The sequence below is a fragment of the Calliopsis andreniformis genome, chromosome 4 (assembly GCF_051401765.1).
Source record: "Calliopsis andreniformis isolate RMS-2024a chromosome 4, iyCalAndr_principal, whole genome shotgun sequence".
In the NCBI taxonomy this organism is placed as follows: Eukaryota; Metazoa; Arthropoda; class Insecta; order Hymenoptera; family Andrenidae; genus Calliopsis; species Calliopsis andreniformis.
In genome coordinates, this window is record NC_135065.1 from 6,918,355 (window position 1) to 6,939,380 (window position 21,026).

Here is a 21,026-nt window from a genome sequence, read left to right on the forward strand (position 1 = left end):
AAGGGAATTCATTTCACTCTTATCTTCACCTGCAGAGAATTCTGATTCTCAAACTTGCGACCCCTCAAATGGAATAATATCACCTTTGCTAGAAAATTACACGAAAGTGTTGATAAAAAAGAAAGTTCAAATAAAGAATTTATCATTTCTTCTTCTCATTATGCTCCTTACAAGTTCAGATAGAATTGTTCAGGTAAAGGTAACGAGCTTATAGAGAAGAACCGAATTTCTTCGAATATGAGAGTAATAAAATAACTAAAGAAAGAGATAAGGGTAAAAGCATGGTGATAAGTTTACAGCGAGAAAATACTACAGTCTGTGATAAAGTACACGTACACAGGTCGTGTGACAGTAGTCGGGAAACATGAAAGTCTTAAAATTTACGAAGAAAGTACTGAGAAGGAAACTTTGAGAACCAGTGATACAGTGAAAGTACAACGCAGTCGTTTAATATTCCATATTGTACGAGACAATGCTACTGCAGACTGTTAAGATAAATAGCGGACATTGATCACATATGTAGAAACTTCGAATAAATGGCTCAATGGATCTTTGCACAGTGGATTAACTTTAGCTTTTCGTTTGGTCAATTGCATGAGTAAGTTGTAACAATGATTGAGACGATTTTAAATGTAAGAAAGACTGTATATATATACGTATAAAAAAACTGTCTAAAATCTATTCAAGTTTGTTAAATTATATTCAATATATTTATACTGAATATTTCCATGAAATCCAATGAAAGTATATCATCAATGTGATAATTTATTTGAAAAAAAATATATTAAAAAATCTGTGTTCTCTTAACAGCTTATCAATAATGTATTGGTATGAGTATTTAGTGTAAGTGTAAGGTGAAAGTGCAAATGTAAATACAAATACAAGAAGAAATGCAATTACATATACAAACAGAAATAAAAATATTAAAGATTATAATGAAAGTAAAAATTGTCAATTAAATTAGATGTCAAGATTTTCAAATGACGAACTCTGATAGATAGATAAACTCGCAGATAAAATCAACTCGATGCTTAATCAAGATATTCTCATTTTTGAAGTAAAAGTTACATTTTAATCCACTCTCTTTTCACTAAAAATACAAATTCCACCTTGTACGCTGCAAGTAGGACAAAAATTCATCTTTTTTAAATGGCGACATTTCGCCGTCCAGAAACAGGCAGAGGTAAAATACATATTTATTAACATCTAAAAATGCATGTATAACTATGTTTCTGTCCCACTTAATTCTGTTTGTCATTACAGCTTCTCTTACATCGAAAATAGAAGCGACAAACAACTTCGTCAGAGAGCTGAATCTATTTGGATTTTTACGAAATATTTGCCCACCCGTGCGACACACACACGCAAATCGTGTCGATGCATTCGAACGAGGCACGAGCGTGTATACACAAATGTAGAACGCACGGAGTCACGTGCGTAGGTACACAGAAGAAAAAGAATGGTGGGGGGTTTGTAGGGTTTGCATAATCTGATTGAAACTCGACGCCACAGTCAGAAGTGCTTCTTCGTCGCGGAAGGTTGTGCGTCGCGGCGTCTCGTGCAGACTCGCGTCTTTATCCCAATCGCTCGTAATTACCTTTTTTCTTTCTTTTGCAATGCGTGTACAAGTTATCGCGTACTTATCAGTGAAACGCCGTGCACCTACTGTTCAAAGCTAGTTTACCTGCTATGATACCCACCAGAAGAAGAGCTTGATTCGGTGCACGTGTCAGAATCTATTTAGTGAGTAACACGAAGCATTCTTTTGCTGGCTTCATAAACATGCTACTATCAAGAAAGCATGCGATTCATTTATAATATGTGACAATTTGCTCGATGAGATAGTTCGTTCTTCAAGGTGTGCTTCAATTTCACTGTTAATTTGTTTCCTCTGAGGAAGCTTAGAGTCAATGAAGAAGACAGTTTATTTTCTTGTGGGAAATTGAGGATTCGATTCTACTCCTATCGTGCGTCATTTTCGAGGAACAAGTAGTATAATCGGCCACGTGTGTAGATTGCGCGTCATTGGTCGTTAAATGGAAATGCGATACAGAGAAATGTCCAGCTCATGGTTTACACTTTTACAGATTTTAGTTACTGTAAACTCAGGGATGTTTTTATTACATATTGCTAGGAATTTCTAGTTTGTTTTTCCTCATTTTTAGTTATGACAGGATAAACAGGAACCGTTTATGTATATGCATTAAGCTAGGCAATAGGCATTTACTGATTGACAGTGTTGGTAAACTTTTTTGTTATCTGGAGTCGTAATTATGATTTTTTAGCTCAAGTGCGCATATTAGCGAAATTTCGGTTGCACGAGTTTTTAGTCATCTGGAGTCAGACTCATTCTCTTTTTACTCGTTTTAATCTTACAATTTCTGGGATTCTTCTAGAGCTTCTAAATTCTAAATTTTAAATCTTAAATTGTGGAAACAGTGTTTGCTCATCGTAATCATCGAAACTTCTACCATTTCTTTAAACTGTTATTTAGAGATGAGTATCTTACACTATACCAGCTTCTTCTTGAAGTTAATAGTCCATAGCTCGCGACATAGAACATGTAATTTCTCAAGCAAAAGTTCCTAAAACTAAAAACAGTCCACACTACAATATTTGCATACACATAAGCTCTTCTAACTACAATTTTAAAAAAAAAACTACCTCATTTTTCTCGTTCTTGTTTCTACCAACATAAACACGAGTCAACGCATAAATTAACCTCTGTGCATGTATTTTACACTCCAAAAACTCGTCGTTCGCGAAAAGCCATGAGACTATAACGAGTAAAAGCAGTGTCAAGTGTTAAGAACGCGTGGTCTCGGTTTTATCGCTTCTAGCGATGACAGTGTCTCTCAACGTTACTTTTCGCGCATCGCCTGTCCCTTTATCGAATTACCAGCCACTTTTTATTACGAAACCGTACGTGAAACCGTACGACACCGAGATCGCTCGAATCCTTTGAAGCTGAATCGAAAGTCCACTGCTGACTCAGCAGATATCGCATCGAATTATCACAGCGTTACCATTTACGATCACTGCAGATTCGTAGCCTGTGAAAAAACTCACGTTGAATCTCGCTGGCGAATCTTGTTTGAAGAAGATAAAAATATCAGGGTACACATACCCAGAAATACCTCCCGAAATATCGTTTTCGTGTTCGATATCTTATTTACTCCAGGATTAATTATCGTCTCAGTGCAACGCTTCTCGACACGGGTAAACATTCGACTTTTGGCACACTGTCGCGAAATGAAAGTTTATTCGAGAACATCACTATTAAATTGGGGCTAAATCGCGATTCGAAGAATCGAGGAACTATGTTAGAGTATTTTAGAGTTTCGCTCTAATATCTTTAGCCTTTATATCTTTCATCGAACTTAGTTTATTGTTAACTGAGAAGTATGCTCGTGAATAAACGACGTGCTTAAGACTTAAGAGTTTCGTAATGGTCAATTTCGAAATGCAAGACAAAAAGTCTTGATGCTTTTTTATAGAACACGCGTTAATCTGGTTGAACAAACAGCTGATCGTAGTAAACAAACTTTTCCTCTGCAAATCTACGTCAGCTAACTGTATTGATTAACTGATTTTCGTCACATAAATGTTAATCCATCCTTTAAAAATTCGAGGTGTAAAGAGACTGTTTCTTCGATTTTATCCGTTCGTTATTTAAAACAGAGTTTTTCCTGTGGGAATATATTTTAAAGAAATGTTAGTGTCGAAAAATTGATATTATACAAATGTTTGAAATTCTTGTTATACATACGTACATGAAATAAGAATTTTTATTTTCTTTGGTATGTACAAATTTATGAGTAAAGACTTTTCTGATAACTGCATTGCAGTGCACTTGAAAACAGCAGTGGAAATTACTTACATACATACGTGACTGCCAATGTTTCAAGGTTAACAAATGAGAACACCTAAGAGACACAAATCGATCGTTTTACTTAATGGTTTTGAAAGACTGAGAACGAAAAGGAAATGTACATCGTTGATGATTGACGTGTAAAATTAGTTTGAAACGATTAACAGATAAAAAATTATCTAACTTCGACTTATCTTTCAAAAATAAAACAATTTTCTATGACGTTCATGTTAACTGTATAAGATAACACGTGTCACATGAAAAGATAATGTACATACAATGATAGTATAGAATACATAATACTATATTTTTATAAATTATAAAACACAATAATATTTCGAACCTTGCGATAAAAAAATATGTATTTTTATAAACTAATGCAAAAAAGTTATATAAACCTATTAGCAGATAGCACTTTCATACTCTCGTAGACAAATACAACGTGTGACTGAAAAAAAATATAACCACCCATTGTTTTGTTAATACGACAATTACAGTGCAATAATTCTGAGGCAGTGAAAACGTAAAAAACAAATATCTACGATGAAGAACATAATGCATGCGCGTCAGTAGTAATAGAACAATGGGTGCCGCCAGTGATCACGTGGCTATAGTTTTGTTCTCTTCAGTGTCTTTTTTATGCCTCCTTTAAGAATGCACCAGTATGCATATCTATGATCTGTACAGATCGATAAGTAGTGACTTTCACAGAGGTTAATTACTATACAGCATGCTCTACAGTGCTCTATCGAGTATTTCTGCGTTCTTTTTTCTATCTGTTATCCATTTCTTTCTTCCTAAGGATAAGCAAAAAAATTCTGTTACCTTGATATTCCTTCCGGTCACGTGAAATCGTGTTTCCTTGGAACATCGAGACACGTGAAATTACGAACCTTGTATAAGCTTGATAACGCTCGTATTAGATATAATATTTATGTTGCCAACATAATAGTGACTAATTAAAAGGAACGTACTGTTAAATATATGTTTCAAGGGCATTACGTTTTTTATTTCAAATATTCAGTAAAACTTACGATGAAGTTCTTGAGTAACATTTCTCACAGATTTTTGTACAGGAAAATTTCTGTTTGGAACTGTTCGTAAAATTGCTAAACAAGTTTACTGTTGTCCTTCCCGCTACGTAGCTTCTAGGAAAATGATTTGCATCATTTTGTCTGATAAAAGTGATAAAGCTTGTACATACGTCATCAAGTACGTGCACCGTTCTACGTCACACAACCTAAAAATAATTCTTCAAACTAGGGACAATTGATTGCTTAATGCGTTTGTTTATATTCGGTCGTATTGCGTAATGAGAAAGATAACTGTATATAAAAGCAAAAATAATTTATCGACTTTGTGTTTGTATACGTCTCTGTGCGTGATTTATCATTGAGATTCTTTCACCTCCTCCTCTTTATAATACACGGAAATGACCTCTTTTTCCGTTAATACTGGTGCAATCCCCTCGGGACACATTTTTTTGAAAATTGTACTCTGCGTGACAGACGTGAACTTGGCTCGATACATACGGTGAACTTAAAATAAACGATTAAACGTTGTAAGCATTGTAAATTCAAAGATTGTGTATATACTGAATAATAAGTGTTCTCTTGAAATGAACACTTAACCTTTAGCCACGTATTTTTAAGGTTACTCACATCCGTATAGAAAGAAATCAATAATTGCTTGTAGGTGATAAATTTTGTTGTCTTGTGCTCTTCAGTAAAGTTACAATTTCTGGGTCTGGGTTATTTAGAAAAATTTGGTGACTGTCAGTGAACGACATTTACTTTCCTTAGATAACCTAAAAAAAATTTCTCATTAAAATTACAGAATTTAAAAAGTAGTATCATATAGATTAAAAAATCTGATGAAAAGGAAATATTGAAAGAAATCGATAGAGAAAGGCGTAAAGCTGCGGTAGGTACAGGTTGCGAATAACACGCTCGAACACTTAAAAGGTAAAAGAATGTTATGTTGCTTTTCAAAGATAACAGGGTTTGAAGTAGTTTCTCAAGTGTGTTGTCACGCGTTGCACATGTGGGGATGTGGCTTAAGAGGATACTTTACGGTAGCCAGGCAGCAAAATTTGAGAGGCACTGAACAAGGCGTTGAACCGTATCCAAAAGAGACACATTTCGTACTTAAAAGTATGTAATTCTATTTCAAAATATTTTTTCAAACAAAATGAGCCACTGAAAAGGAAATTATTGTAAAAATCTAAATTTTCAGTATTTATGAAATGTGTATACAATTAATTCTATCTTCTATGACCTTTCTTCATACAATTCAGAAACAAATTTCATTTTCTTAATTAACTTAATTTAGAAATAGGATTAATACGGAAAATGATAAGTAGTATTTAATTAAAATCATTTAGAAAACCGTGTATAAATTGGGCGAACTAAAAGTATTTTTAGAGTTTAAAAAATGGTTAAATAGTTCGTCTAAAAATAGTGGTGTCTTTCGAAATTGTCTCGGAAAATCCTGTTTCCAACTCGTTGAACTATGCAATTCTTTGAACAAGAGTGATAAATACATATAATGTATAGCTTATCAGTTTATTAATACTTGCTAGTGGGAGTCACATGGAGAATGAAATTGTACTTGTGACGCAATTTTAAACCAGATTTTCTCGATTACGTAAAAGTTGATAGTTTTAGAGTTTAGAGTTTAGATGATGCTGTGAATCACTGCATTGTTAACTGACCAGGGTGAACGCTGCACATCTGCTCTCAGAAGTATCGTATAATATACCTTAATGCAATGCACCCTCTACATTCCTTTGTTGAGGGGTGAATTGAACAAATCGAATGGAACCTTATAGAAAATCGAACAAAAGCGCATGTTGTTACATAATTGCCTTTTATCTCGCAAGCTGGGTGATCTTGTATGAAATTTAATAATAACCACTGCAAGACAACGACTGTAGTGGAATTTTTATTGATATCGTTGTCAATATTTATCAGAAGAGGAAAATGTCTTCATACATATCATTAGAGCTCAGTTCATTTCCAATAAGCGAACGCAAAATTTATCTGCTTTTTTTACCAAACTCTCAACAACAATAATTCCATACATAAATAAAACTATTTTTTAAAAGATTGTAAATTATGTGACTAATTGTGGGCCACATCTCTTGATAGTAGAAATCATAATAAAATATAATAAAATAAAAAGACCAAACAAATTCTAAACTGCAAAAATTTGAATAGAAGAAAAGTGTAATAAAAAGTTAGTGGTAAAACAATTTCCGGAATTCGAAAATTCTCGTCCGACGATGAATTAATACAAAAACGATATTGCGTGCAGTTAATTAAAGTTCCACTATAATGATACAAAATTGCAAGTGTTTGCACAGTATCCATTGATTACGGAACCATTCAATAAAAAAGGTATGTTCGACAGAAGAATTATATATCAAGGTGATCAATTACAAGAATTACCCAAGACTTGGTAGGAGAACTGTGGAAATATTTAAAGAAATATTGGGGGCAAGGATAGTGGTTTAATTCGCGCAACAATTTTTCCTAATTGTTAGCGATACGCTCTAAACTATTTGAAGCTAACAAATTGCAATTCTCGACCGCTTGATAATAGCTGACTCGGTGTATTTTTTACACGCCTCTTCAGACCGTGTCTGCACACCTTTCACGTTTCAATGAAGCTGAGCTATTACATATCCTATATTCTATATAATACCGTGCAACATTATCTGTGTCCTATGGTGTAACCCAAGACGTAATCCAAGAATTTCAAGATCCAAGATGGTTTCACGCATCAGTATTGATATTCGCTGATGAGACTCTTTCACTTGTAAAAGTAGCAACCTTTCTTCTTCTTTGAAACACATTTTTTTAAGCATGTTTTAGCCTTCCAATTTTGAACCCATACAAAATTAATTTTGCAGTAAGTTTTCTCTAAAATAAAATGATTGATTAGTCATGGATAGTTAGAGAGATTTTATGAAAAAGTGCATAAGTGTACCATTTAACATATTTGAGTAGAAATGACCTCTAGTCTGAATGTTTTGACCGTGTATGTTTAAGAGAAAATAGATGGCTTTAAAGCCTGACGTATTCATCCTGCATTGAGTAGAGTTTCCTCTTTTAGTGCGTCGCAACTTTTATCGTGGTTCCCCTTCCGCACTGAATACGGACATTTTTTTAACGAGTACTTTCCTGTCACCTCGTACTACCCCTCGTATTAAATACACCGTATTGCCACCTTTCTTCGCGTATGTGCCCCTTCTTTTTCTGAGAAAAGAGAAACCATAATATAAAAATACTATTAATGTATTCTATAGTTGTAAATAACTCATTCTTCCACAGTGAAAAAGGAAATTTAAGTAAGATTTGTGTTCTGTCTTTAAAACTCCAAGCTTTAAGAAATTTTTAAAAAATCTATTTCTTCTTTCAAGTTCTAGGCTAGAGGACCTCCATTAAGTTTAAAGCGTTCGGTACCTGGCACTTTCTAGAGCTAAAACATTGCAAAATTGAAAACAAACTCGACATTCTCCTGTTTTGAAAATCGTACAATAGATTCCAATCAAATACCATCCAAAATTAATAGATCTTATTGTTAGTCATCCACGACGAATAGAATGACTTGCAGAATCTCGCCAGTGTTAAAATCCCTTGCTTCTTATATTTACACCTTTAAATAACGCATTTTATGTAAATAGATGTTTAGAAATAATTTTGCATTTCATTTTAGTATATAACAAACTCTTTCTCAAAAAGCAAATACAGCCACAGTAGTAGATTCGAATCGGAAAACCTCTGAACAAACTTGATCGTAGTAGTAACTTGTAGCCATATTTAACGACCCAAACAGTACCTAAAATTTGCATAGAAAATTCAGAAAATAATATAACCATTACAAGCCACATAATTTGAACAATCAAGTACACGGAAGATTATTTTTAATTGATATGAAATACTACACCTTTTAGCAATATGGCGGACAGAAAGTAACTACACGGAACTTCGATAGAACTATACCATTTAAAAAGTAAAGTAAATGCTCGTGTATTTGATCAGCCAAGACATGTTTGCTATTTCCCTATACGTATTGTCTATCGACATTGATAGTATAAGTACACGTGTTCAAATATATTTACTTTCTTAAGATATAAAAGAAATTCTAGCTTTCAAAGAATAGAGCCCAGCTAGTTTGAATCAGTGGCCACATCGAGCTGCTCGTGTCGTCACTTCCGCGTGTTCACGGCGTTGCCAAATCGACCATTTGTTTCGTCCGCGGAGAAGGAAAGCCACTGCGGTGTGTTTTGTGCCAGTGAGTCGATTCGTGTGAGTTAAAGTAGTCGTGTTGTGCTGTGAAGAGGCAAATTATGACAAGTTCGATGAATAATATGGAGCGACTGCCTTGCGCGTTCGTTAAATAACACGCAATCGCGTGCAAGGTGAAGACCAGGCTGCCGCAACCAAACTTTACACAGAAATCCAACCGAGCTTTCTCGATACAATAGGTAAATCACATTTTCAAGGAGGAACCGGTTCCAAGCGTACAAAACAAAATCTGCGACGAAGGATGGGAAAGATTTCTTTCTTTTATCGTCCTCATCATTTCTCCTATTTTGTCTAACTGACCCTTCTAGTTCGAAACGTACTTTCCACCTTTCTATCAACGATGTTTCCATGTACGTCATTTTCCTTATGTAATTATAAAAATGTCTGCTACGTCATGATCACCGATGTAAATACTTTAATGTAATATTTTAATGATTCGTTTTCGGTTACACGCTTGTAATGCTAAAGACAAATTGCAGCATGGCTGCCTAATATTTATGTATTATTGGCATGTTTTATCTTGGTACTGTATTTAAGTTATTAATTAAATAATAAAGGAAATATTCTTAATTCCCATGGAAAAAAGGTCTCTTGGTTTCATGTATCAGTGCCTGGTTTGCGTTGTATTTATCTGTTTGCACTCTAATGTGCTATATTTCACTAGCGTGAAGTGTTTTGATATATCCATATTGTTATAATAATTTGCATTTTAGCAAGAAAGATTTAACTTTTAACAAGATTTCTGTTATTCCGCTTCAGAAGAATTTAAAATGTCTAAAAGTCATTTTTCAATTTTTCTAATGTTTCACCATTTTATTAAATTTATGAATTGAATAAACATTTGCTTTATTATTTTTCAGTTTTTCTTAATGAAGCATTACATTCTAAGGTGTAATTGTGAAACTTTCTTTTTCATTAGATTTGTTAAATAGGTATATTATTCAATATTAAATGATGATATCACCATGATTATAACATTTTTAAGTAACACAATAAGAGTTCAATCTACCAATAGACTTAAAAATAAATTATTGAAGTAACAACTACTTAGATATCACAGTTTTTCAAACTGTAAATATGTGTATAAATGCAAGAACAATTTAAGTGTATAAAATAAAATAAATCAAACTCTTTTTTAAGTTAAATAAATTTTAAGAAATAAGGCTATTTGATTATATAAACTTACATTAATATATATTAAAAGTACATTTCATTTACTTAAAATTTTAAAGGGAAATTGATTGAATTAAATTTCTACCAAAATTTGGTCTATCTGATAAATGTCCCAATATTGTCATTGCTGTAAAAACCTCTTAGCATACCTTACAACAAGTCCCTTATTACAGAAAATTAGCTGATGTGAATTGAACACAGAAAAACACAGAAAATTGAAAGAGAAAATCAGTGAGAAAAAGAAAACATAGTAATATGCAGCGGGTATGGTTTATAGAAAACAAAGAGGAGGAATCCAAGCAGCAAGAGGTGCCACGTGAGACTAGCTTCATCGAGGTGGCAACTGAACAAACATCAGACATGAGGGAGTCTAAAAGGGATTGGATATTTAGAGTTCAAGTAATTATTAATATACATGTTTTTGAATTTTGTAGTTTCAATATTTTAAATGGGTACTTTTTTAAATTTGTGAATTTATTTAGGTACATAAATTGGAAAAAAATGAAGTTTTATATGTGGTGGGTAATTTACCTGAGCTGGGTGCTTGGAATCACAACCAGGCACTTCAGATGACACAAGAATGTGGCAGTCGGGATTCTCCTATGTTTTTTGACAGTAACAGTAGTGGGGAATTCTATAACGACGATGGACATGACAATCCAGGAGACAGTTTGTTCCATGAAGATGATGAGTAAGTAGATTTTAAATTTTTTAGTAACATATGGTCAATTTTTCTTATTCATTTCTGTGTAATTCTTCAACAACAGAATGTTATTAATATTTAAGTTATATAACGAAATTTCAGGGGTGGTCAAATATTTTCGCAAAAAGTTGCGCTTCCCATCGATATTGATATCGAGTTCCGATATTTCGTTGCTGTCATTTGTCAATCTAATGGCACTAAAAATTCGGCCAAAACTCTCATCATTCGCAGATGGGAAACTCATATGAAACCTCGCTTTATCAAGAAAAACAGTATGTAATTAAATATAAAAAGAAATACTACAGTTACAGATTGTTTCTACTTTTCAGTAGATAATTAAATACAATAAACTTTGTTACAGTGCCTAGCAATTTTACTAGTGACTCATTGCCAGATCCAGATAAGTTTGGTTGTTATAATGGCTATTGTAAGATTGAACGAGGCTGGTTGACCGATGAAACTGTGATACAATTTAAGCTTTTTAATAATCCAATTAAACTATGGAAGAACCGATTACAAAATAGGAAAGTTCACATTAAGGTATATATTTTTCATTTTTAAACTTTGACTTGTAAATGTTAATAATTAAAAACTAACACCCAGAAAAATACATTTATTTTTTAGATGACACCTGTAAATCTAGTTAGGCACAATTCGTTGGAATTACAACAATTTGGAGGCGAATGTGTAGATGATAGTCTTTCTATGGATACGCAAGATATTATTGATCAACCTGCCTTCAGTATTACGGAAATTGCTGTATGTATCATTGTCTATATCCTTTGTATTGATTAATGATATTTATGTCTTTTCCATTAAAATTTATTTTGACTATAACTTTTAGGTAATGAATGATGAAGAGGCTCGCTACAAGATTCAAGAACAATTTGGCCGAGCTTATAATGAAGACGAATTTATTATCTTCAATGTTGCCGTTCGATATCCTGAAACAGTCGTAAGTAATCATACAAAGAGTCTCGCAGAGAAGTCATAGTAAATACACAACTCGATGAATAACCATTGGTTGGTATTTATTGCTAGCATTGTTTGTAACTTTTATAATATGTATTATGTACATAGGATAGATCTTCGATTTTGTTCCAAAATCAACCTTTTTTTTCTATCTTTTATATGGACAGTTCTACGAATGGAAACATCAAAGGCATTGTCTTCGATAATATATATCGGCTAATTCAACCGACACGATAAACAAGACATGACGTGTCTTCTTTTGGTTTGTCACCTTGGCACTGATGACAAAAGTACATCTTTGTTTAATATATATGGCAAATAAATAAATGTAAAAGAGAAATTAATAAAGGTCGTGTATAGGCATGGCAGAGCAATAAATGACGAACTAGTGGTAATTCATGAGAAAATTAGATACACTAAAGATACGCATTGACCATACCATGTGAGTTTTCAGTAGACCACGAGTAGGCCGGCCACGTCTTCTCTCGCGACTTGTTCAAATTACTTGGTAAAAGATAATTAAACTTGTTCAGCAGCTATTGCCCTCCTTGGAAACCAGAAGCAATGTCACGTTCACTGGCCTGGAATGAAGACAGCCGTCAGCTTTGTACAAAGCAAGACCTCTGGTGCAAATGATGATGCTAACATGCAATCTGATGTATCGATGCTAAGCATCGTCTACCACTTTACATCTGTGTCACATGACATCACACAGAGATATGATGGTTTTGATTGTCGTTCACCCTACCGCACCTATCCTTAGGCTAGTCTCTCGTAAAACCGATCGAATCTTCATTAATTATGTTGTACCACATAAATGGTCGAAAGCATTGAATTTGATCATACATTCTTATTAGGCAAATTATATGCAATCCTCCATGACGCGATAGATCCCCGGTTTACGTGAGTCGTAGCCATCCTAAGCAGTCCCAAGAATTTAGAGATATCAACGCTGTCACACCTCATATCCATCTGTGTGCGTCGAAAATGGTGAGGCTCCCATCACTCCTATATCCTTTTAGTGTACTACTAATATTTTCTAGCTCTGACCAACTCTACTGTACCGTACGTGGCACCGCTGCGCGGCCAATGCCAGACTAAGCTGTCAGAATCTTCTGAATCCGAATTATATAAACTTTGCAGACTTGATATCGAAATTTAATAATGAATGATCGGCAGGTGGTTGCGGGATACGCGTCACCAGGCAGAGTACAGCATTTGGCAAATTATTGGTCTGGTTCATTGCTAGATTATGTAGGAAATAAATGATCTTTTCCTTTGTTCTATAGTTCACTAGTAATTTGTTGCTCTTGCCTACAAATCGTTTGAACTTATCGATAAGGGGAAAGTCGGTTGATGCTATGTGTAACAAAAGATGTACCAATGTCTCAAATATTATAGTTTAGTTCCTACGCAATTAGTGATCAAGGATCGTTAATAATGTGCCATAGATTTTGCCACATTTACGAGAATTCCTAATTTTCTTCTTTCTTAGCTGATAGAAAATTAGAGAAATGTCCTTGATCATTGGACTTAATTAATATTGAGGCAAGCTCTATAATGGATGAGCAAAAAATACTGATGCAAGCATTTGGTGTTGTTGTAAACAATAGTATTTTTCCATGTATATTAACCAGACTGTTTTTTCAGGCATACTTAGTGGACTACTACGTGTACAGCTCAAGGGGTTTCCCAGGAGAACCACCAAATCATATCGGTTTCAGCTACATCTTGCCTAGCACATTACAGTCCAGTGTTGGTCTTCTAACAGTACCAATAACAAGCACAAAACATAGACCAATAGGTAGGGCACTGTCTTTATTTTTCATTCATTTTTTTTTTCTATTTGATCATAAGGAATTACGATTTTTTTTCTTTTACGCTAGGGCAACTCACAGTGGAATATGTTGTGATAAAATCAATTCCTGATTATCCATGGGATATGAGTATTTCGTACGCGAAACATTGGGAACAACGGTGGTCTGGTCTGGATGTAGGACATAGAGGGTTAGGTACATCTTTTCACACAAAAAAGTAAGACACTAGGTTTTATTATAAAAATTGTATGTAATGAATAGATTTAAAAACTTAATCTTATGCATTTTTTCACAGTTGCGCTAATGTACGGGAAAACACAGTAGCTTCCTTAAAGACTGCATCGCATCATGGCGCTGACATGGTCGAATTTGACGTCCAATTATCTAAAGACCATATACCTGTTATTTACCATGATTTCTATGTATCTATTTCATTGAAACGCAAGAAACAAATCGAAGCAATGGACATGCTGGAGATACCCGTTAAAGATCTTACGCTAGAGCAATTACATTTACTAAAGGTATATTCTATATATACTTTATCCCATTTAACTTTAAAGACCATGTCTATTCATATAAAATGATTTATTTAATTTTCATGAATGTCATATACATACTTTCATATTCATGTATATTTACAGACTTTGTACAATGAACAATCATTTTATTTTATATTTTATTGTAAACTATTGTTTGCTAATTGAAAGAATTATGACTATAACTATACATTTTGGCTAACTTTACACAGTACATTACATATATTTTTAGTTTCATTGTACATCATGAAAGAATGTAAATGAAAAGCAGGTCTTGGACAAAACTAAGCTTAATTTCTTTTGTTAGTATCTACTAATGGAACTTCTTTCACCTAACATTCATCCAATAGAATGCGGCTTTCTAATAACGCTGCGCGTACTAATACTTCGCTTTTTATGTCCTTTTTTGTATTGAAGGAGAAATCGATTACCTCAGGGAGTCGTTTCGTGTATGTAGATACACAGGCATACAATCATGAATTAATGGGTGGTGGTAACATACCTATTGGTATTTCTCTCTTTTTAATATTCAACAGGATTTTTATTACCCGGGGGACTCGTTGGGTAAGGTGCTGTATTTCGTTGATAAAGCTGAACAGGGGGTTAACCAACTGGTGAGCTTTCATATCGCTTGCGCCGCCTAACTTGTCGCCAGAATTGATAACCGCCCCAACCACTTAAATAACTCGATGCATGCCTGTTTAAAATTGATTCTAAAACCAACTAAAATTGATACCCAAAATCACATTGTAGTGCTACGATACGTACATACATTATGCTTCGATTAAAAGCTAAAAGCTTTACTTTGATATATTGTAAGTATCAAAATAATTCGATTTGATAATATTGTCGTAATGTAATATCACCAAATAATTTTTGCAAAGGAATATTTCAATGAACTTAAACGTCATTATTAACAATCTTTTCCGCCAGTTTTCCTCCAATTTTCCTCCAGTTTCGCTCATTTTATCTTTTTATATGTATCTTCTTCCGCATCTACAGTGCGGAATTACTCATCGAATAATATATAAATCACATCATCACATCACAGCATGTGAATAATGCCATGAAGAACATGCCACTTTTAATATATTCACATGATTTCAGAGTGTCTGCTTTATCTGGCTTTTAAAGGGATGTATTGTATCAAACATCCATATGATTTGTAAAAGTTTTACAATCTAACGAAACTAAGTTAATAAGGTTTTTTAATATTATCTTTGCTATATAAATAAACGTTTTCTTACAGGTGTATCATGTGGCTGAAGGTCGTGAAAAGAATCCAAGATTCTTCGACGAAGACTTGGAGGATCATCAACCTTTCCCTACACTTCAAACCGTACTTCAAGAATTAGAACAACACGTCGGGTGTAATATTGAAATTAAATGGACTATGCAGCTGAAGGTAAAAACAGTAAATGTATTCTTATTTCTTGTCTCTGTAATTTCATTGTTAAATTTATAATATTGTACATTTATAGGACGGGACGTTTGAGCTTAATCATCCTTTCGATCTCAATCTGTATTTGGATATTATACTCAAAGTTGTGTTAGAATACGGGGGAGATAGGAAGATCGTTTTCTCGTCTTTTAATCCAGATATTTGTGCCATGATTCGTCTTAAACAAAACAAATACCCTGTAGTATTTTTAACACAAGGTGTCACATCAAAATATCCCACTTACCACGATCCAAGGTGTCAAACAATACCAATGGCTGTTCGACACGCCTTGGCTGCTGATATCTTAGGGATCAACGTCCATACTGAAGATATTCTTAGGGATCCATCTCAAGTTAAATTCGTTAAGGATGCTGGATTAATTATTTTCTGTTGGGGGGATGATAATAATGATAAGGCTACAATTCAGCATTTGAAAAAACTTGGATTACATGCAGTTATTTATGACAAGTGAGTAATTTATTAGAATAATATTTATTTGCAGTCAACGAAATAAGAAACTTTACAATAATTGATTACTATTTGCAGAATTGATGAATATAATGCAAAGGAAGTTAAAGAAAGCATATTCCTAGTTGACGCTAGAGAAAATCAGAAAGAACTAATTGCTTTAGCGCAATGCAATCAACAAACTTGCTCACCGCAAACTCAAATCCCTAATCCCCTTAACACAGAACAGGTGGATATGTTTTTCGAGAATATTATTTTAATATCTTCGTTTGGTTGTGCAAATATAAAACCAAAATTGTGAACAATTGTTTCAGAATTACTACATGGACATCGACAAATCACGAAACATGATCACAACCGCATCGACAGCACATTCGCTCACATCTTTTGGTAAGAATAGTATTGGTGGCGATAGTATGTATCCAATGTCAACTGTTAAATTACCAACTACGTGTGACCATCAGGAGAGCAAAGAGATCAATGAAATGGCAAAAGATTTTAGCGATTGCGCGAAATCGTTCGGACACTCGGTAAAAGCTGCTAAGAACATCTCAGGCTTAGTTTGTGGTCAAACGTCGCTGTCGGAGATTTCTGGAGAAGATGAGGCTGCGACGGATTGCCTTTGATGTTTTTCATGGTTTCTTAGTAATTTATGTTCGGTTCTGACACAGAAGACCTCGAGAGGAGGATTACATGAAGAAGAAAATTGAAGAGAACTTTTTGTAATTAATCATTTAATATTGTATTAACAAAGGGGTGAGATAATTAACGTTTCTCCCCTACAGTCCTACGATCCACAAAATTTGGATCACTTTAACGGCCATCATACAGAGTGTATACATAGATCAGTGCACTAACAAGACGACTGATTGCATTTTTTCTCACATCATTTGATCATTCCATGCGATCGGTCGCCTTAATTGTCCATTTTATATTATCTTTTACTTGAAACTCGACACAATGGCCTTTTTTTAAAATACTAATCGTATCCGATGTTGGCTGTATAAAAGAATTTTGACACCTGTTATATTCTGCCCATGGCAGGTAAATGCCGAAGCTGCAATTGTTTTTAGTACAAACATCCTCCGATAGTTTTATTTAGTTCGTACAAAAAAGTGTCACCCCTATCATATTCCTTCTTTTGTTATTTGAATTTTAATTTAAAAATCGAAATTGACAGTTAAACGATATTACACAATATATGACACCGACGTAAATATTTTTTTTTAAAATAAGTTAGTTGAGAAAAAATGGAAAACATGATTGCCTTCGATAGCTTTGAATATTGACAAAAGCTGAAGGGTAACTATTTTTTCGTAAACGTAAGATATTTCACCTCCATTTATTTATGTTTAAAAATATTTTTAATATAACATCCTAAAAATTAAAGGATATAATGAATAGTAGATTCTTTCGTAAATCTTCATTAAATGAAAGATTGTTATTAAAAAGTATCTTTTCCTGCGAATGTAGAGTTGATAGAAATTATAAACCGACGCGAATCACACCTTTATGTCCATAATTACATAACATGGTGTTTCACGAAGAATTTTTACAATTTCTATTAGAAAACTAAATCGGCTATTCTAATTTCTTTTTTAAGTTTGTCTGAAATTAGTACTTTCGAACGTTCCACAAAAAAGATTGTACATTCGCTTTATATAGATACAGTTCTGTCCTGGACATCGATGTGTCCGATTAATCTTGTAATAAACTGCATCAGTGACAAAAACCAAGTAGCGCATGCGATTATCTTTTCAAAGTTTTTTAACAGAGAAGATAATTTATACAGCTATACCGCATTGGTAGTACGCTATTTACGATTAAAGAGGAGAGCGATTGTATCAATCGTTAAGATTCTGGCAGTACACAAATATATCTGTTGATGGTTTAGAAAAGTGTACGACGAAATATGTTATATCTATGGGATCACACGTGTAACTGCACATGTATCGTGCGTAGAGGGACTGGGTGGTTGCTAATTTTTTCTATTGTCATAGAGGCTATGCATCGTAAGAATAAACCAGTTGACGAATATTAATCGGTTCGATAAGTTTATAAATTGAGAATATATTGGTAGAATTTTGCAAATTTTCCGACACAGTATAGGTTAAAATGCGTTACAGTCTTCAAGTGTATACTGATAAAAACTTCATATATATTTCAAATTTCTAATCATGTGTCTGTTTTTGTCTTTCCCTATTGATTATAATAGTTCGAATGAACAACGAGTTATTATCACTAAATAATACAATAACCGATCGGTTTTATAAAAATTCTATAAATATTCACGCACATATTCAAAGAATACGAATAAGAAATATTTTTGCATTTGCATTTGAAGGTTCTAACTTTATTACTAAGAGTACCTGACTTGGAAGTAGCTTATTGAATGTATTATAATGGTTAACGCATTATGGGTCGTATAGTTTTCATTATATTAAGAATTCGAGAAAAAATGAATTTTTTTGTCTCAGCATAGAAAATAATATAAGTCAGAACTCTTTACCTACTTTTAATTCGTTCAAAATACAGACATTCATTAACTCCGTTTTTTTCAGTTACTAACAATATTTATAAGTATCATCTATCAGTTAATCATTTTTCAAATTTTTATATTGTTTTACATCATCTCTATTACGTTAAAACTACTTCAATCAACCATTGGAATCATCTTAAAAGACTGATCAGGAGTCCTCACATTTTCACTAATTAATTTCAACAGTATTCTTAATTATTAAGTAATCTACTGTAGCAATTAGATAATAAATAAAATGCACAATTTATCGTGCCTCATGCTTGTAAAATAATTGTGTTAGATATAACGTAAAATACAAATATATCGAAAATGCGACCATAATGTGGTAACAGTCGCATTAACTTCCAAAATTGACAAATTTTCAGCATGTTAACGTTATTTAAATGTGAATGCAATCACTGTTGTAATAATATTTATTTTCCCAATAAAATCTAGATAAATAGACTATGACTTTTTATAACAGGTATTCATGGAGAAAGTGCATTTCCCCGAGAACATAAAGCAATAAAACCTTCACTGGGTTTACTGGATAAATCCTACAAATAAATTTGTCCCTGTTTTTCTGTTTCAGTTCTCAATAAAACTTTATCACCAAAACATCAATTCTTCATATTTCTATGCATACATAGTAGATATTTTAAATTTCTTCAAATTTCTAGTCGAATTCTGTACAAATGTTTATTTTAATGCAAAATAAAGAGTTGCATCGATGAATATTGAGATTTTTAAATTAAGAAACATTTTTACTTTAAATTTATTCAAATTTCAAACATAAATTAATTTTACTCTCAACGTTAGATTTTTAAACTATTATATTCAAATAAAAAGTAGAATATTTCGATTCTTAAAAAGCAGAAACTAAAATAATTATTCTTACATTGTTGTCGGATCATTCATAATTATAAATATTTATTTTTCTTAAACCCAATGAATGAAACAATGAAAAATTCGCAGAAACTCCAATAATATCGCAAGTGGAAAGAACACGAGCGTAAATTACCGTAAGTCAGAGTGTGCCTGCATTTCAAATATTCTTTTGCGTAGTACCCAAAGCCCAAAGTTTAGATCCTAAACACGTCCCCCGCATCTAATACCTCTTAGCGCACTAGAAGATATCTATTTGTATCTATTTGTCCACAGATATAATCTGCTTAACACAAAGCAAAGAGTCGCTCTTTCTACCGCAGTGAGCTCGCTAATACAACTTCCAAACGAATCCCTCAATTAAAACTCCCACGATAAACAGTAGATTTCCGAAACTCTAGAACATCAAACATCAAAAAGAATTCCTGCACTCTTTAAAAGGACATTGCAATCGTCTCAACGAGACGTTTTCCCCATCGAATCTCTGAAAACTTTCGAACGCTGAAACCGCGCTCGAAACGAGGGGAACTCAATGGCGGTCGAATAGCCCCCACCCTGACCTCGTATGCAGAGACAGTCAAGGTGTCAACAGGCGAGGCCGAACAGAGTTTACGCGATAATTCTGTTCTGTTCGTATTTGTACATTTACTTCTACGTTTATCGCGGCGCGGTCGTACTATTCCAGGCTTAATATCAGCGAGCCACGCTGCGGGGACAACGCGTTCGAAGAATGCGACTGTTCGAAGTGTAGCACAGCGCAGATTTTTCCGACGTGTATGTGTGTATACGTACGTAATGTTTTGATTCAATCGTGGGCCGAGGCTCTCTCTCTCTACTTTGTTAAAGAACATTCTCCGCCGACGTATTGTTTCGCCGACGAGATCGTGGTCAGCCTTCGATTCTCCCTCGGATGTGTCAGGTTTCGCGGTACGATGCTCGTCAGCCGACATTCGTTACATTGTTATCCTTTTTATTTAATAAGCGTGCACGGTTCTAGAAAGGAGCCTAGGCCCTGCTGTATGTACTGTGCGGTGTGATTGTGACACCTCGATTGTTACGCTGATTTCAGATTGGCTTTGCGATGTCAAATGAAGAGATATTGTTTGTGAACAATTACGATATATACGGGGTGACGTACGGTTTTCTGTTTAACCTTTGCCAGTGTGTTCTACAGGGAATTATGAGACTAAAATGTCAGGTAACAGGAAGTTCGTGAATGCCTTATTAAGGAGTTATAGAAATATGAAACGTGATTCGTCTGGTATTCGTGTAGTATTCGATTTGTTGTTCAGTTTGTTGAATTTCGTCGTGATTTCGTATAGTTTTTTCA

The 21,026-nt window shown here is 33.8% G+C and overlaps 1 protein-coding gene and 1 long non-coding RNA gene across 8 annotated transcripts; one reads left to right on the forward strand and one right to left on the reverse strand.

The window, feature by feature from the left end:
• Positions 1 to 1,525: 1,525 nt before the first annotated feature.
• On the forward strand, positions 1,526 to 19,540 carry LOC143178159 (glycerophosphocholine phosphodiesterase GPCPD1). 7 transcript variants are annotated; one of them, XM_076376671.1, is made up of 16 exons: positions 4,764 to 9,362; positions 10,530 to 10,755; positions 10,839 to 11,047; positions 11,162 to 11,331; positions 11,421 to 11,599; positions 11,684 to 11,818; positions 11,904 to 12,014; positions 13,682 to 13,835; positions 13,918 to 14,065; positions 14,144 to 14,369; positions 14,921 to 14,998; positions 15,634 to 15,789; positions 15,866 to 16,293; positions 16,372 to 16,522; positions 16,608 to 16,683; positions 19,404 to 19,540. In XM_076376671.1, the coding sequence occupies exons 2-16, from the start codon at positions 10,612 to 10,614 to the stop codon at positions 19,517 to 19,519; spliced, it is 2,481 nt and encodes an 826-aa protein (XP_076232786.1). In that variant the 5' UTR covers positions 4,764 to 9,362; positions 10,530 to 10,611; the 3' UTR covers positions 19,520 to 19,540. The 7 variants fall into 7 exon arrangements, with proteins under 7 accessions (XP_076232781.1, XP_076232783.1, XP_076232786.1 ...); XM_076376672.1 differs by lacking the exon at positions 19,404 to 19,540 and adding an exon at positions 16,758 to 19,276 and having other exon boundaries at positions 4,767 to 9,362; XM_076376666.1 differs by lacking the exons at positions 4,764 to 9,362; positions 19,404 to 19,540 and adding an exon at positions 1,526 to 1,743 and having other exon boundaries at positions 16,608 to 19,276.
• On the reverse strand, positions 11,673 to 20,635 carry LOC143178160 (uncharacterized). Its single transcript, XR_013001727.1, has 3 exons — positions 20,489 to 20,635; positions 12,471 to 12,612; positions 11,673 to 12,003 (listed from the first exon to the last, which is right to left on the reverse strand). It is a non-coding gene; the product is annotated as an uncharacterized LOC143178160 (long non-coding RNA).
• Between the last annotated feature and the right edge of the window lie 391 nt (positions 20,636 to 21,026).

Excerpts from the sequence above, each read along its gene's own strand:
- LOC143178159 (XM_076376666.1), top strand. The coding sequence starts at position 10,612 with ATGCAGCGGGTATGGTTTATAGAAAACAAAGAGGAGGAATCCAAGCAG. Across the intron at positions 11,600-11,683 it reads ATAGGAAAGTTCACATTAAG|ATGACACCTGTAAATCTAGT; the intron begins GTATATATTTTT and ends TTTATTTTTTAG. Across the intron at positions 11,819-11,903 it reads TCAGTATTACGGAAATTGCT|GTAATGAATGATGAAGAGGC; the intron begins GTATGTATCATT and ends TATAACTTTTAG.